Source organism: Serinus canaria, chromosome 4, assembly GCF_022539315.1.
Source record: "Serinus canaria isolate serCan28SL12 chromosome 4, serCan2020, whole genome shotgun sequence".
In the NCBI taxonomy this organism is placed as follows: Eukaryota; Metazoa; Chordata; class Aves; order Passeriformes; family Fringillidae; genus Serinus; species Serinus canaria.
The window spans coordinates 427,323-447,791 of record NC_066317.1 but is presented as its reverse complement, the minus strand read 5'-3'; the positions used below and the strand labels follow the sequence as shown (position 1 = coordinate 447,791).

The window sequence follows — 20,469 nt, the reverse complement described above, 5'->3', positions numbered from 1 at the left end:
CATAGGCATATCTCACTGTAGGAATGCCCTCTTTAACACAACACTCCTGCTTATGTCATCCCACTTACAAAACTCTGCTCCTTTCATCTGCACTGAAAATTCCTTTCTCTCCCAGGGAGAACTGCAAATTAATCTCTGTATGCTGCTGAAAAACTGATCTGCTGTTACTGAGAGGACAGCAGTGACCTCAGAAAGGGGACTGCCCATGCAAACAGCTTATCAGTGCTTTCCATACTGTGACAGGTTGCCCCTTCAGTACAGATACACTGTCATTTTCTTACCCACTAAGAGTGTGGCAACACGGTTAACTTGAAACTCATTTGCTTACCGAAACATCATCCTGAAGATCTGCATTTTGGACCTCTCCGAGGTATTCACTGAAGCAGTGGCTGTAAGTGAAATCCATCCAAAACTTACCTGTTCAGTGGGAAAAGTTGTTTTGTTAAATTACCACCGTCAATGCCAAAAATCTAGCTCCATTCATTCCTATGAGAGACTGATAGAGTGTCCAGTTTTGGTCTTACTGTATGTTTTCATTTGGTAAGCAGAAAAAAAAACCCCACAAAACGACAGGACGGGACACTCCCATGTGAAATTAGCCCGTGACTCAGTGGTGGTAAATTCCCTGTTTTGTTCTCTCAATGTCAGTTCACTTCAACAGATGGGAAATGAACATTTTAAGTTTCATTGCTGACGGTACCTGTCCAGACCCATCATTTCATCCCGTTTTTCAGTCACCTTCAAACCTCTCCACAGCGTATATGTGGAGACACACCACTGGAATTCACACCTGTCATCAATGCTTTTCACACGCATTTCCCAGATAAACAGATTTTTGGGTTAGGTTTGTGAGGGATCTCTGGAGATGATCCAGTCAAGCTCCCCTGCCAGGGCCGGGTCATCTCGAGCAGGTGACAGAGGAAGCAGCTAGGTAAGACTGGAATGTCTGGAGAAACGGGGACTCCACCACCCCCCTGAGGTTTCCCTTCAAAGCACTCCACAGACCCAAGAAGCTCCACAGGCCTGGGCGTGCGGAGCCATTTTCACCACGGCGATCATTACCACACCGTCTCCACACCGCTTTGCTCTCCGCAGGCCCCTTCCCAAGTCCCGGTCCGGGCTGGGTCGGTGGAGCACGACGGACGCCGTGAGGGCGGCGAAGGGCCAGCCTGAGGGTGGCTTTTGCGCCGTGCGTGTCCCCTCGGGGCACGTCGCCCTCCGCGCCTCCCGCCACTTCCCCTGAGGGAGCGCGCGGTGCCCCGCGAGCGGGCAAACTGCGCGGGGGGGGGGGGGGGGGGGGCGGGCTCGCGCCTCGCTCCCGCGGCACGTGCAGCGCCGGCCGCACTTCCGGCCGGGCGGGTACTTTCGTGAGGGGCAGGGCCGCGCCTGCGCCGTCAGGCCGCGCGCCGGCGGGGCGGCCGCTCCCGGCACAGCGCGCGGCGTCCCCTCAGCCGCCCCGGCCGCCCGGAGCTGTGGCTGCTCCTTCCTGCTTTCTCCCTCCCTCCTCCTTCTTCTTCCTTCTCCTCCCCTTCAGGAGCCGGCGGCGAGCGAGGAGAAGCGAGTGCCGCGGCCGGCATGTGAAGCGGGGCACCCCCTGGCCGCCGCTTGCCTCCGGTTCCTGCCCGGTTCTTCCTGGGGCTTCGCTCGCCATGAAGAAGTTTTCTCGCATGCCCAAGTCTGAGGGCAGCGGCGGCGGCGGCGGGACGGCGTGCGGTGGCTCCGGGAGCGGCGTGGCCCTGGGCAAGGCGCTGGCGGTGGGGCGGTACCAGGTGACCCCCGAGGAGCCGCTCGCCGAAGGTAAGAACGGGCCGGGGGCGGCGCGGACGGGCCGGAGCCGGGCCCTCCCGGCCCCGCCGAGTCGCTCGCCCGCGGGGAGCCGCTTGCGGGGCTTCGGGCTGAGCTGCTTCGGCCGCTCCCTGGGCCGGGGGCTCGCTCGGAGTTCCCCGGCTCGCTGCCTTGGATGAGTGAGGCGGGGTGAGGTGTCACCGGCGCCTCCGTCAGCCTGCGTGTTTTGCGTTTGCCCCCTACTGTGAAGGAAAAAAATCCAAACAAACCCGAAAAAGTAAAATTCCTGGTCTTTCTTGGTGTAAGGCAGCAGATTGGTGTCACGGTCACGAGTGGAAGTGCAGTGCTGGCAGGTTGTGCTGTAGAGCCTCTCCCCTCGCTGCAGGGTGCTCGGCTTGTGCTTCTTGTGGTGAACTTGCACTTGGTGTCGTCGGCCTTCCACTGGGACCGAAGGAAGAGTTGTGTGGATTTTTGTAGCCGTGGGGTTGCCTGGGCTTCCTTAGCTGTACTGCTTCACTAGGTGCTGATATGGGGCACCTTTAGAAGAGCCATTTTTGCGTTTTGCACTATGTGTGGGAAACAGTGCGGTGTTCATCTCCCAGAGCCGGTAATTTGATGCCATGTGTAAAGTGCAATTCGCTTCCCAGGTCACTGAGCTTAGGGCTAGTTCTGTATATTTCGTCGTTACTGAATGTTTACAGCACACTGCTTGGGATGTTGTGGGTGAAATAATACATCTCTGTCAGTTTCGTCGGTGTGTCGCTTAAACTATACCTAAGTATATTTATGTGTAAGTATACTAGTTAACTTTCGCTGATTTTGTGCATTCCTTGGTGGAGATTTAAAATGCGCTTTTAACAAGTGCATGCAGATAATATCACCAATTGGAATGGGAGCACAGAAGTGACACTTAGCTTTTCATTGCTGTCTAGGAATGATTTTCATGTAAAAGTGCATTTGGTACACAATAATTAGAATGCAGTATTTTGTATTTGGGGTATGAAGGTGGTGTCAGGAATTAGCCAACTGCATACCCGGTTGCCTAAGGTGTGGTTGGTCCTTGCTGGGAACTGCTTCCAAGTCATTGGAAGAAGGTTTGACAGAAGGTCATGTCTTGGCTGGGCTTATGGCAAGATAGACTTTTTTTTAAAAAACAGACGATAGATTCTTGAACAAATTGAGGTGGTGCCACAGAAAACGTATATAGTGGAGAGGAGAAAAGTTTTATAGTGCTTTGGTAAGTGTAGCACATCATTAAAAGTTTTCTCATATTTTTCTGTGTTTAGAGTCACTACACCTTAAGGGTTTTTTTTCTTTTCTGTAGCTGGCAGAAACAAATTGACAGCCTTATGGGGGGCAGGGGAAGTCCAAATTTTAGCATGTGAGTTAACTTCCCACTTTCGAATCTGAAAGATGTTTACTACTGCTTTTTTTCTTCAGGTTTTATGCGGTCTCTTGAGTATGGATGCTTTGGATGAGAGTTGATAAGGGTTAGGGCAGTGCAAATTTGCTGCATTCTCGGAAAAGTCTCCAAGCTGTCCCTGGAGTGGGTCAGTAGGGAGGAGCCGAAGGGGCCTGGAGGATGAGAAAGGAGCAGGTGGCACAAGTGCAGGGTCGGGGCACTAGGAGGGGCCGGCCTCTCCCAGCTCCTCTGCCTGCGGGGGAGCAGCTGGGCTGTGACAGGGCGTGTGTGTGTGCCGGGGGAAGGGCTCTGTGATTGAGTGTCCAGGTGGCACCTGGGTGCTCCTGACTGACGCCAGGCTTCATGGGTCAGCTGATAGCTTTTTATCCAGGAATAATTCGTTGACTATCAATCCCTTGCCCCAGTAGCAAGTAAAAATTGTGTGTTACTGCTGTTACATTAGTGGTACTGCTACCTGTAACTAATGCTGAACACTTTACAAGTCCCCTGGTTAATAATCTTTGTCTTGGGAGGGCTAAGGAGAAAATTTTTTTCCTGTCCTATTTGCACAAGGCATTTTTTTTTATTTCAGTTTCTGAAACTGAGTTTAACTGAAGCTTGTGAACTTGTCAGGTAGTTCCTATTACTCCTGCTGATGAAATAGCATTTAAGATGTTAATAGCCATCCAAGTTAGAGCTTGTGTTATGAGGCATTAATGATAGATTCAGTTAATGAATCTAAAGATCTTAACAAATCTATTCAAGAGGAGATAGTGTTCTGTTAGCAGAGGTGTGGTATCTTGTATTTTTATTAGCTATTAGAGTTTATAGCATGATATGTCTGTTTTATGCAAGCTGCTTAACCCCCACCCTCTTTCCAGCTTTTGCTCTGAGTAATCTTAGGAAGGCAGCTCCTGGCGTTTTGGAGGATTGAGGCTCTGGGCAACTGGAGGACTGGCAGTAGTGATACTGAGAAGCTGGGGTTGTAGAGACCTTCCTGGGCTGCAGGGCTGGACCTTTGGGTAGATTTCCCATATCCATGCAGGTGTTGTCCTCCAGGCGCTTTTCTGTAGTCTTTGACAAAATGGTTTTATTGCAGTGTTCTAAAGGGAGAAGCACGGAGCATTATAATCCAGTTGTTCTGAATCAAGTATAATGCCATCTAAAGGAAATGCATCTTTTTCACTAAAGAGGATGTGAAGTTGAGGAGCTGTAGTTGTTAGGCTGTTAGATGGTTTCTTTTTTTCTAAACACACCTATTCTGTGATGACTTCTTGGCTTCCATAACCTAGTGGTCAGTATGCTGTTTGATGGAGGTATGTGTTTTATTTCTCAGAGATGGGGGAAAAAGCAGTTAATTTGGCTTAAGGTTTGATGTAGAAAATTAATTCCTGTCCATTTTGACAGCAAAGTAGAAATATGTGGAATAAATGACTGATACAGAGTAAAGGCCTTGTCTGTTTTTTTGTTGAAGCAGACTATTTGCAAAGCAGCTCAAGTAGGGAAGGTGAAATCTAATAAAAATACGGGGAGTTTGCTGTTGAAAGTTCCAGGTGGTGTTTGGGGAACTGCAGTTATGGGAACTCCAGTATGGAAGAAGACTTTATACCTCAGAAATCGCAGCAAACTGGAAGTGGCCAGATATGAAACATGCTTTAAAATCTATCTCAAATGTCAATGCAGACCAGCTTATGTTGTGAAGAGTGAAAATGAAACTTAAAATTAGCAAGTTGTCAAAATATTTTTGTCTTACGTGGGGAGGAGGTGGAAAGTTGTGGTTTGACATAGTGATACTACTTACTTAGTTGTTTGTCTTGACTTGGACTTCACTAAGTCCTTTTTGCTTTATAACTGCAGTAAAAGTGATTTTTCTGCCTGCTATAAAGGTAGGCATTGCAGGATGCTCATTTTTCTTACTGTCTTGATTGCTGGGCAGGGCTTGAGGTGTTGAAACTGAATAAATAAAGGCTTTGCCAGGCTCTAGGCTGTCTTTGTACCAGGAGCAGACCAAAGAGGCTAAGTGGAGTGTTGTCAGTGAGTATGTGGGTATGTTTTAAACAAGCGCAGATGAAGCAAGAAAGCGGCACTTTGAACTGTTAAAAAAAAGCCAGCGGACTCTCCAGCTTCCTTCACAAACTTGACTGGCTGGGTTTGGAAGCTGATTTGTGGATGGGGAAAGATGGCCATCATCTGCTTTTCGTTTTCATTCAGAGTTGGCCAATGGAGTTGTGGGGCGAATGCTGTTGCACCTTGCCAAAATAAAGCCGTGCAGTGTAGTGTTCCCCCCAGCAATTCATGCTCTTGCCAGCCAGGGGAGTGCTCAGGAGTGTGGAGGTGAGATGCCAGGCTCCTTGAAGGAGGCCTGGGTAGTTCTGCGTGCCCCTTGCTCTCAGAGCTACCCAGAGGGGATGCAAAGCAGCTCTTCTGCTCTGGACAGGACAGAGTGAACATGACACTTGGCTGGGCTCGTGCTGTGACTTTGCTTTGCCCTGGTGTGTGTGCAGAGAAGTTGTGTGGTAGTGGGTACAGCGGTTTATTTTTGTCACCCAGGCTGATAAAGCGGTGAGTCCGGAGCTGTGTGGTGCTGAGCCTCTGCTGCTGTGGTTTAGGAGGCTGCTGCTTTTCTAAGTGACCTTGTGTCTCGGGCTGGAGAGTCGGGGAAAGGCCACTCAAGTGGTGTCAAGTTCATCTGTTAGGTACTTCATTAAGTACTTACAAGTTCATTAGTTCATGTTTGTATAATAGAATGTTTGCTTTGTTTAGTAAATATGGTGGTTGAAGCACAGTTTTCTGTGAAAAGGGGCCTCTCAATAGGGAAGGTAGCCTGATTGCTTCTAGGTGGTTTGCAGAGAAACAGCCAAATTCTCAGCAGGGAAATTCAGTAACAAACTGGTCGTCAACCCATGGAGGACCAGTGGCTCTCTCCCCGTCTACCCACTCTGGGGGTCAGCTTGGCTCTCTCCCAGACAGAACCTTTCAACAGGCCTGGCTTACTGCAGGCTGTGAGTCAGTCAGTGCCATTTTGGGGAAGGCTGTGGGTCAGTTGCCGCCATTTTGGGTAAAGCCACGGGTAAGGACCTTACTGTTCTCTACAACTTCCTGAAGGGAGGCTGTAGACAGGTGGGGGTTGGTCACTTCCCCCGGGCAGCAACTGACATAACAAGAGGACACAATCTCAGGCTACATCAGAGAAGGTATAGGTTAGATATTAGGGTAAAATTTTTCAACAAAGGAATAGTAAAGTACTGGAATGTTCTTCCCAGGGTGGTGGTAGAATCACCATCTCTGGATGTGTTTAAAAGAAGACTGGATGTGGCACTTGGTGCTGTGGTCTAGTTGAGGTGTTAGGGCATGGGTTAGACTCGATCTTAGATGTCTCTCCCAACCTCATTATTCTGTGATTCTGGGTCAGTCGCCGCCGTTTTGGGGCAGGCAGAAAGTCAGTCAGTGCCATTATAGTGTGGGGCAGGGGAGGAGCAGTGGCCGTCTTACCTATGCCGTGCTCACCATGCTAGCCCACACAGTTCCCACCTGGTTATTTTGAGCCAGTCAACCGTTCCTCCACTCTTTTACAGCAGTGAAGGAATGAGCTGCTTGTGAGTTCTACTTGGTGCATAGTCTTTGCAAGTACTTGATAACTCTTATGATTTGGTTTGCCTCTTACATTGATACTGTTCTAGTTAAGGCCTAAGAAAAACGTAGCCTTGATTGAGAGGAATCGAGGTCCTGTTTTGTGAGCTCTTGTGCTGTGCATTTGTAGGTAGTTGTGCTATTTATTTAAGTTCTTCCAAACCCCTTTTGAAATTGGGGTAGTCTTGAATGCTGTGTTTTTTGTTTTTTCTACCTTATGTCTCAGCAATAGCCATGCAGTTTGTAATCCAAATAAACAACATTTATGTTGTGCATAAGATTCTCTTGGCCTTGGTTTACCTCAACCTCAGTTAACCTCTTATACCATGGTTTTTGGTCCCCAGAGCAAGGTAATGTGAAGATTTGCAGCTCTAGCAGCTTCTATAAATTTGGAGCTAGCTGCTGTATAGCCGACACTGCTTCATCTCCTCTCAAGGTGGGGCTTGTTTGTTGTTCTTTTTTTCTGGAGAGGTAAATAGAGAGAGATGCCATTGTAATGGATCTTGAGTGAACTTTAGTACTTCCAAGTGTTTCCACGAGGTGTGGCCCTAGTGTTTTTAACTCTGGGAGAGCTTATTTCTGTGGCAGGTGTTACGAATATACTATACCTAGTGCTGGGTTACTTCTGCTGGGGTGTGCTACTGTTCTCCTAGGAGCCAAGGTGACATGTACAGTACAGGTCTTGGTTAGTTTGTTTATTGCTCTCTGGAAGCTGCTGATTTATTTTCAGTTGTAATGTAGTTCAGTTGTTTAGGTGGAATATGAGCTGGAAAGCTGTCTGGAAAGCTGACCTGTGGCATTTGAGTTGGTTTGGTCATGTCGATTTTTTTCCAGAGTGAAACATTTCTGAATCTGTTTGCACATGACTGTAAAGGTCAAGCCTGTTATTCTGTCTCAAACAGTTTTGCTTTGCTAATAATGGAGTAGCAGATATGGTTTGTTCCAGTTCAGGATACAAGGGAGAAAAAGCAGAGTGAGTACTTGAAACTGGCTTTTGTTTTGGCTGGAAGCGTAATACAGTACATGTGAAGCTCTTCTACACTCCCCAAAATAGTCACGGCTGCCTTACATCAAGTGTATCTGCAGACTGGCAGGTGCTGAGATCCTAGACCAGCTTTTGATTTCTGGGTGGTGAAAGATGGGGAGCCTGTGTTGTGTGGGGGGGGATTTTCTTGGGTCTTCCCGAGCCTTGCGAAGGCAGCTCACATGGTGAAAAAAAAATGTTGTTTGGCTAGCACAACATGGGGCTGTGCTCTGTGTAATGAGCAGGCACACCAAAAGCAGTTGGGGGAGGCGATCCTTGTCTTACACCCGCATGCCGGTAAACGTCTGTCTTCGTATAACGTAGCGTACAGAATGAAGCTCCGGCTCAGTCAGTCACACATCTGGTGTGCTGACTGCTGTGGTGGCACTTGGGCAGGGCAGTCGCTCTTGCTGTGCCCTTCAGAGCTGCTCTGTGCCTTTGGGGCACGGATGGAGAAAGGAGCAGGTTGGGAAACATCTGTAGGCCGACAAAGGCATCTGTTGTACAGCCAGGGCCTAGCTCAGCTCTTAGGACACGTGGTCTAATGCTGTTTGATTATCCAGTTATTAGTCCTTGCATGCCCTGCAGACACCCCTTCCTGCGTCTCGTGGATATGGACAGGTGGTGTTACACCTCTGTTAACTGCACGCAGTTATGGTCTTTTTTGAGGCTGTTACCCTTTTAGTTTGTGTGTGGCCAGCAGTAGTTAAGTGAAGAGGAAGTACATGGGAATCTAGTAATTCTGAGCTAAGTTTTCAGGCTAGTGGCTGAGAGTCAGATGGTTACATGAAAAGGAACTTGATTTGTAGCAGTGTCATGTTAATATCACACAAATTCTCAAGCCATCTTTCCTTTGCCAGATTTTGAGGAAAAACAATGTGCCAATGTGTGTGCCATCTACTTGCCTTTTTCCTTGCAGATGCATTGTGATAAAGAGTGCTAATGTGTCAGTATTCCTAAGGAGAGCGTATGTGTGCAGATGTGCTGCAGGAGAAAGCTCTTGGATGCCCTCACAGGATAAGGCAGCTTGGGAGAATGGGGGTTATGTTTGCTTTGTATGAGAAGGACATGGCAAAGCTTTTTAAGAAGCTGTGATGGATCCTAAAGTTTTTTTGGTGTGTTTTACTGGTTGAGCTGAATTTTTTTTTCTTTTAATTAAATCTCAGTGTCTGGCATGTCAGCATGGAAAAGAAAAATGGTTGGATAAAAGCAGTAGGAACTCCTTTTCAGATGTAGGTTAACTAGGAGCCAGTGGGAAGAGGGTATGTATTTCTCTGGGCTGTTGTCAGTGTGATAGCAGAGCTGTCAGTCAGTAACCCTTATGTTATCCATGGGGAAGGGTTCCTGCAGTGGTTCTGTGCATGGAGAACAGAAGGGAACACCAGGGATGGGGCTCAGTGTCTGTGGAGCAGCCCAGTCACTGGGACACTTGGCTTTGGCAGCAGGGAAGAATAAGCATGTCGTATTGCATAAGCATGTCAACCGGGTGAGCCCAGCTGTCTTTCCAGTGGTAGTTGGTTAGCTCTGTCTATGTGCACGTATGCTCTTGGGATGTCATCGCTGCTTCAGAGGGGAGGTGCTCAGGTTGTGCTGCTTGTCTCTGGCATTGCTTTGGTTTACAGTGGTTTGTTTGTTTGTCTTCCTTCTCCTAATTCCTTAACCTTGTGCTATATTTTACTTGCTGTAGCTATTTTTTGCCTCTGTAATGTTCTAGCTAAGCAGGCTGCCACAGTTGAAGGAATTGGTGTTTGTAAGCTGAGCTGTGTTAACTGACACTATGAATGCTCTGTGCCTGCCAAAGGGCAGTGTGAGAGTTGGGTGGCAGCTTGGGGACTAACCCACAACGCAGGCAGGGTCAGTCACTGGCCTGATTGTAATGTCAGTGTGTCAGATGCTGTCCTTTTCCTAAGAACCCATTAGATTTGAGAGCATCTGTTATGAAATGCAAGCTTTTCCTCATTTGTGTTCATGGGCTTATTTTAAAAACTGTTGCTGTGCTGGATGAACAGCTGCTTCCTGATGTGTTTGGGATACTTGCCTATTAGTGATGCCTGGAGCTGGCAGTCTGAGGGTGGTGTGCAGGTCCCAGTGGTGCCAAGCAGCAGTGCCCTGGTGCAGGTCACATCATCTCCGCTCAGTTGTTGCTCTGCAGCAGAGATGGCTTGTCCTGCCTTTTCTCCTCCAGCGGATGGAGATGTGCGGTGATCCTGAAACCCCTGCTTTCCTCCAAGGGAGAGTCTGTGTTTGTCTGCATCACTGTCTAGCTGCTAATGAGGAAGGAGCATGAATTCCTCTGCTCCTGCTTCCCTGGTTGTCTTGGGAATGGATTTCAGTCTCCTTCAGTGTTTGTCTCCTGGTTAAGGAGGTAGGAACCTTTCCCTTCCTCTCCACATTTGCATGTCCCTTGCTCACGCTTGTCTGGGTTGGTTACTTTTTTCTGGTTCAGGTGGGATGTCTTGGCTGTGGGTGGGTTCATCTGTAAAACTGGGTCTCTGAGCAGAGGCAGGGTGGAAGAAAGTAGCAAAGCGAAGGTTGCCAACTGGAAATAAAAAAAACCCAGCTTTGATCCTAGGTGACTGTCATGATGAAATAAGGAATGCTTATTTTGGTTTGATAGCAGAAAACATGCTGCTTTGTCCTTGAGCATCACGTGTTGAAGCACTCTTGTCTAGTGGAACTGAAGATTTGCAGGCTTGGAAGTGTTCTCCCTGTAAAGGTAGAAGAGTATTGCTTAGTCTTGCTGATCACTAGGTCTGCTTTGCTGCTGAGGCTCGTGGTGAAAGTAGTGAAGAAATTATTATAGAGACTCAGGTGAGGGTGAGCATCTCTGAGCCATGTTTATCCTGCTCTTTGAGAGGTATCAGAGCTGGTATTGCTGCAAAGAGCATCACATGGCTCTTGGAGAGACATTACTACAAAGATGAAGGGATTTGCCCCGGGTCATATGAGTCTGTACAAGAGGTACAGGTAGAGTTTGGAACGTCCTGGCGCTGTGATGGCTTCTTCCTCATCTTTCTGTAACATGCTGTGCCTTAATTGCCACGTGCAAAACTAAGATAGGAATTCCAGTGTTGCAGGGCTTGAGGAGATTTTATTCAGAGTCATGGCTATGTTTGGCTTCCTTCCAAACTTGCATGTTATTTAAATGGGTGGATTTGTTCCTGAGGTGCCTAGAAACTTCAATAGGCAAGTCTCTACCAATCATGTGCCAAACATGGGGATGGTCCAGTTCCTGGTTTGTTTCAGTTCTGTGGAACTGACTCATTTTCAAAAATTAGTTACTCTGGCTGTGATTTTTATCTGTGCATCTTGTCTTTCAGTAGCAGTTGTAATGAGTAATTGTTGCAGCGTTTTGCTTCTTATGAAACAAAAAATAGCTTTGGAAGTGAGTGATTAATATGACATTTTGTAATGTTCTTTTGCAATTCCTGCAGGTTGAAAAACTGAATGTGCTTTTTATTTAGAGAAATGGTGTCTGAACAAGTTTTTTCTTGTTCTGGATGATTAACTTGCATCTAACTATGAGAGTGGTACAGAGCAAATAGATCATTAAAGAAAGTATGGCACTAAATTCTACTCTGCTGACATGTCTGTATTAGAACCTGACCTGGATACAATGTGTGTTCATGAGACTAGAATAGGAAGAGTGAATGAAATTTAGTCTGTCAGCATTAGACATGGGATCAGGTCTGGTTTGTGTGATGTGCAGGGAAATTAATTGTTTGGAGAAAAGCAAATGAAATAATGTCTTTCTTTGGGCCTTGCTGTTGTGTCTCCGTAGCGCTCAGTAGCACAGTCTGTATCTATAGATTTGACACCTTCAACTTGCCGTGAGTTCAGGTGAATTGTCAGTTGGCATTTACGTCATGAGAACTTGTGTAGACAACAGGAGGGGTATTTGATCCCTGAAAGAGCTATCCAGACTCATCTTAGGCAGTCTGAAGATGGAAAGGCAAGTTTATGTTGTTTCGGCAACTCAAAAGGAAGTAGTTTGCTGCATTTTATTTGGCCTAGTCTTGTAGTCTTCAAGTTCCATCCATCTTGGTGTGACTTTACAGTATTAGTCTCCCAGCTTTGTGCTTTTCTTCAAATATTTGATTTCTCCATTAAACATTTTATGCTTTTCTTATGACTTTCTGTTTTGTTAAACTGATACCAAATTGTATGGCTGCATTTTTAAGAGGAGGCTTTTGCTCAAGGACATCTTTGAATTTAGATCGAAGTTGAGTCCTAACTCTTATTTTCTGTGACTTCCCCAGACCCACGAGTTTGCAGATCAGTCCAATTAATAAATATCTGCCTTGTTCTGAGTTACCACTGTTGACTGGCTTCTTGAAACATAGGAGTTATATGAGAGATACTAAATGATTTTGATCATCTTGACTCTGCTATTTGTAGTCCTGTTGCCATTGCAGCGTAGCTTGTTTACATAAAATTATCAAGCTGCTTAGACTGTTATGAAATTTAAGTGCATTGTTTATTTAAAATTGTCATATGTTAGAGTGTGAAGTTTGGAATCCCAAGCACAGAAGTGCTGCAAGGTCTTGAGAGGTGCTTTATATGCAATTTGGAGTGTTCAAATATATTTAGCATGTACCAAGTAGAGGTTCAAGAACTGCCTGTCCCCTTGCAGGTGCCAAGGAGGTATTATTGCCTAAAATGGCTTATTATTGTGTTGATTGGTGTACGCAGGTTGGATCTCAGATATGGTGTTGTTAGAGGTCACTAGGAACTAGTTGTTCCTAGACTGTCTAAGTCTGTATCTCAGCATACACCTTTGGTATGCTGGAGTTTATATGCACCAGTATTTGCCGACAGCCAAAGACTATGAGGTAAGATAATGAAAATCCTTCTTCATTATTCATATTGGGTGTTTTAGCACTAATTCCAGGCAGTCAGTCTAATTCTAGCCGTGCTCCTGGAAGAAATAGTCAGTGAATTATGCTCAGATGTGAGGGTGAGTGAGGCTGTAGGCTCTTGCTAGCAGGGAAGAGATGGGCTTCATCTCGCTCATTTGTATGTGTAAGATGCCTTGGAAAAGGAGGAAACCAGAGACTCTTGCAGTGACATCTGCCTCAGTCTGAAGTGCTGCTGGCGTTACAAACGGCTTGGTTTGTGTCTGCATGGCCTGGTGGCTCTTGTCTTTGTGTGGCAGCCAGAGGTGGCACTGCTCCAGGACGCCGTGAACCAGCCGCTGGGCCGGAGCCGGGCTCTGTGTGCCGAGCTTTGTTCCCGTGCCACGGCGGCTCGGGGGCATTCAGTGCGCACTTAGTCATGGGGGAGGTTCGAGAGCCTGCCTGGCTTGGCATTCCTGGCCCTCCGCATGGAAATCACAATCCCTGCAGTGATTGCAAGGAAAATGACAGGCCAGCTAGAGAGCAAGTAAGAGCTGGGTAGAGATATGATGCTTGTTTTCTTAACTGATTGGTAATTATATGGTATGATAATAGAGTTCAGTTCCAAAAAAGTCATGCATATTGTATTTGCATATTGGCTATATATTATCTACCTGCTGATTTAACTAATTTCTAATTGTATTTGATTTTTTGGTTTTACTGGACCTAAAATCAAGCTTAATAAAAAAAGTAGCGAATGACATTTGAAATTCATCTAGAAAACAAATTGAGTTCATGCTCTTAACCTCACCATTGTAGAATGGTGAACTCTGTATTTGTGGAGCCTGTATGCACACATCACATCCTTGTTGTGGTTTTTCAGCTCACTCTGTTTTCAGGTCAGACCAAGCTACAGCTGGAGCTGCGTCTGACTGAACCAAGACAGGAGATGGGGAAGGCGGGCAAAAAGAGGAACCTGCTGTTCAGAGTGTTCAGGTTCAGGGATTTTTTTGGTAAACTGTGCTAGTGGATGCTCATTGTAGGTGTCTTATCAGTGTCTTGGGTAAGTTGAAAAGCTTTCTTGTGAAAAGCACAGGTGAGTAAGTAGATGTTAACAGCAATTTTCATAGTAAATAAATTGAACTGTTGGTGATCTGCTGGCAGCCTTCTGTGGTCCTTTCCTTATAGACAGGAAGGAAGTATTACTTGGCTTATATACCAGCTTCTTTAAATATAGTTGTAGAGTTAAATGTGTTAGGTTTTTTTTTTTCCCAGTGAACAGAAGGAGGTGGTGATGGTGTAGTACATGAAAGTCGTGCAGTGGTTGTGACTAACTCTCAAGCAGCTTGATTGAAGATGGAAATATGGGGAGATTTTTGGTCTTTTTCCAGCCAGGGTATGAAAAGGCATCAGCTTTACCTTAAGAAATAAAATATTTTGTGTTGAGTGCATAAGATGCATTCCTTGCGGGGTGTAGCAAATGCTTGGGTTTTTTGGCTTTGTCTGTTTTTTAAAAGCGTGCATTAAGTGAGCTTTTCAGTCAATCAGCCTTCTTCTTCCTTACACTTAGGTTACTGCAGGAATTGCAAGTGTGTTAGGGAATTTATCTGCTTTCAGAAATGGGTGGTTTTTGTTTCTTGAGCAGCCAAGTAACCAAGGCTGTCAAGCAGGAGGTGCCATGGCAGCAGCAGTCAAACATGGCTAGCAAGTCACCCGGATGTGGAGAAGCAGGTGAGGTGATGATGGGCCGTACTGCAGGACACAGAGTTCTGTTCCTTTAGCTGTTGGCTGTGCCAAATATTAAGCATCTCAGGGTTGGCCCTTGGGCATGTCTGGTGCATGGGTGTAAATAAATGGAGAAACTTTTCAGTAAAGTCAATAGCAGACCTTAACTCAGCTTTCCCATCTCGCTCAGTAACTTGAAGTGTCTTGGATCCCCAGGAAGTCTCTGGGGATCCAAGGCTTCTGTCAGAGCCTTTTTTTGAGGCTGACCTACAGCTGATGCTGGGAGAAGTGGAATCCAGACATGCAAGCGTGTGGCAGGGTAGCAGTGCCATTAGCAGAGGTGTGCGTGGCGGATCTGGCTGATGTGGCTGCACAGTCTTGTCCTGCTGGGATGTGATTCACAGCTGCTGTTTGCCCAGTGATGCCAGAGGAGCGGATGCAGATTTGAGAAAAACAGTGCTACTTGTCTAAACTAGCCCTGATAGTCAGCTTGTTACATGGCGGGAATTTGTGTGGGCAGTGGGAAAGGGAGCAGTGGTATGGCCCTTGGAATGCATTGTCTGCATGCTTAAAATAAAGTGGAGAAATACTGAACTCCGAAATGTGTGTGTAGAAATGAAGTATTTTAGAAGTAGGGAGCTATTTCTGTTCTTGGTTTGGCAAATGCTGAGCTCCTGAGCTTGAGAGCAACATCTGTCAAATCTTTGGGGTGGAGCTGTGTCTCAGAGCCTTGTGTTCGTGTCTGAGGCTCCTGGGGTAAGCTTCACAGAGAACATCCATGCCTATGTGCCCGCTCAGAAAAGCACAGATGTACACGTAGGGAAAGGTGGATGTGTGTATGTGATCGGTGTTAGGTAACGCTGCCTTTATTCAGCTGCTTTCCAGGCAGGGAGCGCACAGCCCGGTGTTAGGGCAGGCACACAGCGGGGCTGGGGGGCAGGTCACCTAAGGCACCCTCCCGGGCTCTGGAATGCTCAGGGCCAGCAGCACTGGGGCAGCGCTGTTGGAGTGAGCAGAGTGGCACTGTTCTGGCATGGCAAACACCGGCTGCTCCTCAGCCCAGTCTGGAAGCTGGCATGTGGCAGGAGGCACGCACCAGCTGCTGCAGGGCTTTGTGTTGCACTGCTGGAGAACAGGCCTTTAGTAATAGGACATCCCCTCATCTTCTTGTGCCGAGGTGCTTCAGGAATGGCAGACACAACTGTGGCCTCCTTCTCTGGTGGAACTTGTGACAAAACCTAAACGTTTCATCAGAAATTTTTCATTAGGCTTGAAAAAGGGATTTTAAGTTTCTGTTAAAGGTTACTCCCTCAACTGTCACATGGTGTTTGGAATCTGATGAGAAATTCAAATGTTGGAATTCTGTGCGTTTTTAAAGATTTGCTGTCAAAAACAGACGGAAAGCTGCACAGCTTGAAGAATTAAATTAATATTTTCTATCCAAAACTAAGATATTTTTTGTGTATGCTTTTGGTCTGCGTTCCTCAAAGTGCCTGCACTACAGCATCTGTGCTGACTGACAGAAAGCAGTGCCTCTGGGGGGAAGGACTGCCATCCTTGTGGGGAGGAGGGAGGTTCTGGGAATTGGTACAAGTGAACGTATCCCAATAGGATGCCAGTGGACATGGAGAGTTATGGATTTTGTGGCAGCACACCACCAGGGAAGTGGAGCAGCAGCATGGAAGAGGGGGCTCTGTGGCACCGGAGCAGAGTGTGAGGGTTGTGGAAGGACTCTGGAGAGCCAGAGTACCAGTGTGTGTTTTATACACCATGAAGGTGGGAATCAAAACTGAGCTGCAGGTAACAGCTCTTGGCATGGGTTTGCCTGCAAGTCTGGCAGAAGGGAGCTGACTCCAAATGGCTGCTGAAATAGCACGTGGGTATAATGTGTGATGCAGGTTGAAAAAGGGCCTTTTTCAGTCCTCCGTCCAAAAGTGGATGGGCTATGAAGAGCTGTTTTTCTTGAGGTTGTGCTTTTTTTTGAGGAGAAAGACGAGTTATTTTTGGAGTTGGTTCTTAATGTCCTTTGATTTTTGACACTGGTTTCTTTTGTGTTGGAGTACCACAAAAGCTATAGAGGTTAAAGTTGGGGGAAGGGGGGATGTTTGGGGTTTTTTTTTTTTGCTTGGTTTGGTGGTTTTCCTTGTTGTTTTTTTAAAGTTTGTTTGTTTGGGTTTTTTTTTTTTGTGGGGGTTTTTGTCGTTTTTGTTTGTTTTAGTTTTTTGTGTTTTTTTCTCTTGTGGAAGAAAGATGCTTTAAACATTTAATAAGGTCATACTGCTCTCCGTCATTATGGACTTGCAGTAAGGTTTTATTTGTTTGTATTTCGGGGAGCCTGTTTGATGGCTTTTGTGCTTGAACTGGTCTTATTCTGTATTTCGAGTGATTCCTAGTCCATAAAATAGTTCTCTCCAGTGCTTGGAAGGCTGTGCAGTCCTGGGAGGTGGGTCACTTCTGGGCTGGGTTGGCTCTGGCTGCGGGTCTGATCCTGAAGATCTGTCTCTGGAATTAACAGGGGGCAGACATGCACAAGTGGCCCAGGCATCAAGTGGTTCTCCCAGTAAGTTAGCAGCGAAAGTGTTGTTGAGTGAAGAAATGTATTCAGGACACAGATAAATGTACTGAAATAGTCATTGGGTTGGGGAGTATCTGGAATGCCAAAAAGACAGACCTGGTATTTTAAAGGAAATGAGCATGTGAATGGGTAGCAGTCTTGTTGCAGAATTTGGGAAGAAGAGGGTGTGTGTGGGTAGATGGGTCACAGGGAGATAATTGCATTTGAACCTGTTTCTCTGGCTTTGTGGAGAGGGACACAAGGCCATCTCCCTGACCAAGGTCATGTGAGGCTGGGGGCCTCTCTTGGCAGGGGGTTTCAAATTAGAAATAACCTGTCCTTTTGGTAGTTGTTGGGTTAACATCTGCTTTATGCTGGACTTTTTAAAGAACAGCTTTCCTCAGGGACTGTAAAGCCAGCGTGGAACTGTGCTGTGATGGAGGCAGTCAGGTTGGCCTTGGAACCCCTCTTAGAGCTCACAGCTCCAAGGCTTCGTGTCTGCAAAAACTGTCCTCCTGAACCCAAGATCATACTGAGTTGTTGAGGAAGTTCCTAAATACCTGTCTGCATTGCTTAGGCACATGAGAATGACTAGGATCTGTTGTGTACACATCTATTTCTTCATTAGTTTCAGGTTTTGAAATGTATAGAAACACCACATGTAAATACTGTAAATGAAAATATATTTAGTGTTCTCATTGGCTTTATAAAAGACTATTTTTGAGGATTTACTTGTCTGAATGGAAATGGATGCTAAAAACTCAGTTGCCTCTCCAAAACAGCCAAGCTTTAATGGATTTGTAAGGAACCATTTACACTGTAGTAGCTGCCATTCCTGCTTCAGCTTTTACTTATGTGATTAGTGATTACTGTATGTTACTGTAGAGGGAAAATCCTTCTTTGCCATAACTTCTGTACTGTTTGTCTGAGATTTGAGTACATAGTCAAGGGATTCGCTACTTGGAGAAACAACATTTGGTGCTTTTGTATGTTTCAAAAACATCTTTATGATGTAAAAAAAGGCAATGTCTCTATATACACATGATATGTGTAACAGTCTGAAAGATGGTAAAGTCTCTGGAAGATTTTTCAGCCTTATTTTGTTCTACCTGTAAGCAAATAGGGTGCTTAGAATTCTGACAGCTCCACTGCTTCCTGGTTCGAGTTTCAGGAATGTAACATGATAAAGTGTAAATGGCATGTTGAAGCCTGTGAAATTACTCAAGGTTGACCTTAAATATACATAGGAGAAATCCAAACACATGGGGCTGCTGTCGAATTTCATTAAAAACAAACAAACAAAATAAATGGCCCAGGAAAAAAGCCCAAATCATTTCTGGTTAGCTGATAAGATGATCCCAAAAGTGCGTAGTTAAGATGGCAGAAAGACAGTTAAAGTAAAGAAAGGTAAGAAAGATGTGTGAGCTTTTTAAGGAGTTTAATTGTGCTGAGTGTCTATTGACTTATCTAGCTATAGATTCTATAGAAAGGCTTTTTACTAAGCATTCTAGGAAAAAGTGCAATGTGGCTGTCCTTGGGAGGATTTAAACTTTGAGTGACTTTGGTGGAAATCAAAGAATGAAGGAGATGAAGCTCCTTGTTGTGTTGAACATAGAGAGCAGCTGAGCCCCACACCGCCTGGTGGGAGGGGAGAGAGAAGGGGAAGGGGAGCAGTGAGAAAACCTGTGAGCTGGGGCAGGACAGGTCACCTAGTCTTGCTCAGGGTCGTCTCCCTTGGCTCTTGCAGGAAGGGATTTTTCTAGCGGTGCTATTTACTGATGGCAAACCATTCATGGTCAGGGCTCTGCTTCTTGCCAAAGCAGGAGCAGGTCTGTTTTTTCAGTCCCTAGGATTCAGCTGCTGGCTGATATCGCCACCTGATGGCAAGAGCAGCCCATGGCTCAACATTTGGGGTTTTGCTGCTCTCCTCTGATGGTTTCTACCTAGCCTGTCTGCTCCAGCTACATCGGAGCAGTTGTCAGGGAGACTTGAAATCGGGACTTCTCTTTTGTCTTCCTAGGCAGAGAGAATTTCAAGGCTTTAAAACTGGCTTAAAAAGTCAAGAAGTGATTATTACCTTATAATCATGAGTCTTTTGCTTTTCCTGACTACTGCTTTATATTTTTGGTCAGATATTGGTACTTAAAAACCAGGTAGTTTTATGGTGAGGATAGTAAAAATACTGTTTGCTAATCAAGGTCTTGCACATCACTCTGGCAGAGCTCCAGGCTGGAGCCCTCTGGGATAATTTCATTGCCAGCTGGAGTTGAGTGTTAAGAACTTGACCTGTTAAGAGTGGGTGTCCTGTGAATTTTTTAGGAAGGCCCTGTGTGAACTAGGATGAGGATGTTGAACTGAACTTGTGAAAATTCTGCTTTGACAGCTTAGCATGTCATTTGGTTAAATGAGGATTAAGTTACGAAAAAAACTTCTCTTGAAGATTAAATATTTATTAAATACAACTTACCTTCTTGAGTGGCAGTGATGATGTGCTTGTTTGCTCAAGCACATGAGACTTGCATAAGATGAAGTGCACTATATTTAATCAGCGTGACTTGCAGATGCTGCTGGGTACCATGAAATGTGTGCATTTCAATTGACTGCCTGATGATGGGAGTAGTTGATTATTTTAGTTTACTTATTTGTGTCCTGGTGGTGCACCCTAGCTCCTGCACTCCTACAGAGCTCCTGTGGTGCTGATTGGCTATGGATCAGACAGCAGTTCAGGAAAGCAGGGATTGACATGAGCTCTGCTGTGAGGTGGATTTCCTCTGAGTGTGGGAAAGCTGTGCATGTGAGCCTTGAGGTGATGCCAGTGTGGCCTCCTTGAGCAGCTGCAGGACTAACAGGAGGTAGCTGAAACAGCCCTGATGGATTTCACTTTGGTGTCCTGAGCATTGGGAAGTACTTCCTGTGTCGGTTGTTTCACTTGTGTGTGTTTCCTGCCTCCTTGATTCTTCTCTACTAGTAAAGAGAGAGAAAACCCTCAAAAAACCCTGGTGGGGAGGGGGCTCGACTGTGTGGTTCCAAGTTCATGCCACTGTCAGATAAGAATGTTTCTGGTGGGAGTGGTTGCAAGAAAATGCTTAATTCTAGTGTGCACTTTGAGTGTGAGTTAAATAAAAACACTTCTCTAGGCTGGCTGCTTGCGCTGTCTGGGGCTCCAGGGAGGCTATCGAGGCTAACCTGAAAAGTCACATCACTTCCTTAGGGTCTCTCAAGACCTCTGCTAAATACTTTTTTTTTATATATTGGAGTGTGGGTTTAGGGAGTTAATGTACCTTGACTTGATTCGGGTTTTTGAATGACTCTAAGTACTTCAGGGTTGATGTCTCAATACAGAATGTTCTGTGCTTTATGAATTCATTTGAATGTGAAAATGCTTTTCTAATGCTTTCATGTGATGTTGTAAGAAAATAGTAAGACTTGAATTGTTTGGTTTTGTCATGAATACTTGATTTAAAAGAAATGGGTGGAGGTAACAAATATGTAACTTCTGAAGTGTTTGTTACTA

The 20,469-nt window shown here is 45.8% G+C and overlaps 1 protein-coding gene across 1 annotated transcript in view; it reads left to right on the top strand.

Annotated features, from left to right (window-relative positions):
- The first annotated feature begins 1,405 nt into the window (after positions 1-1,405).
- Positions 1,406-20,469, top strand: part of BMP2K (BMP2 inducible kinase) — a 49,539-nt gene continuing 30,475 nt past the window's right edge. Inside the window, exon 1 of the mRNA XM_009098524.4 lies at positions 1,406-1,797. Coding sequence (XP_009096772.2) covers positions 1,650-1,797 — 148 coding nt within the window. The 5' untranslated portion in view covers positions 1,406-1,649. The remainder of the gene's footprint in view (positions 1,798-20,469) is intronic.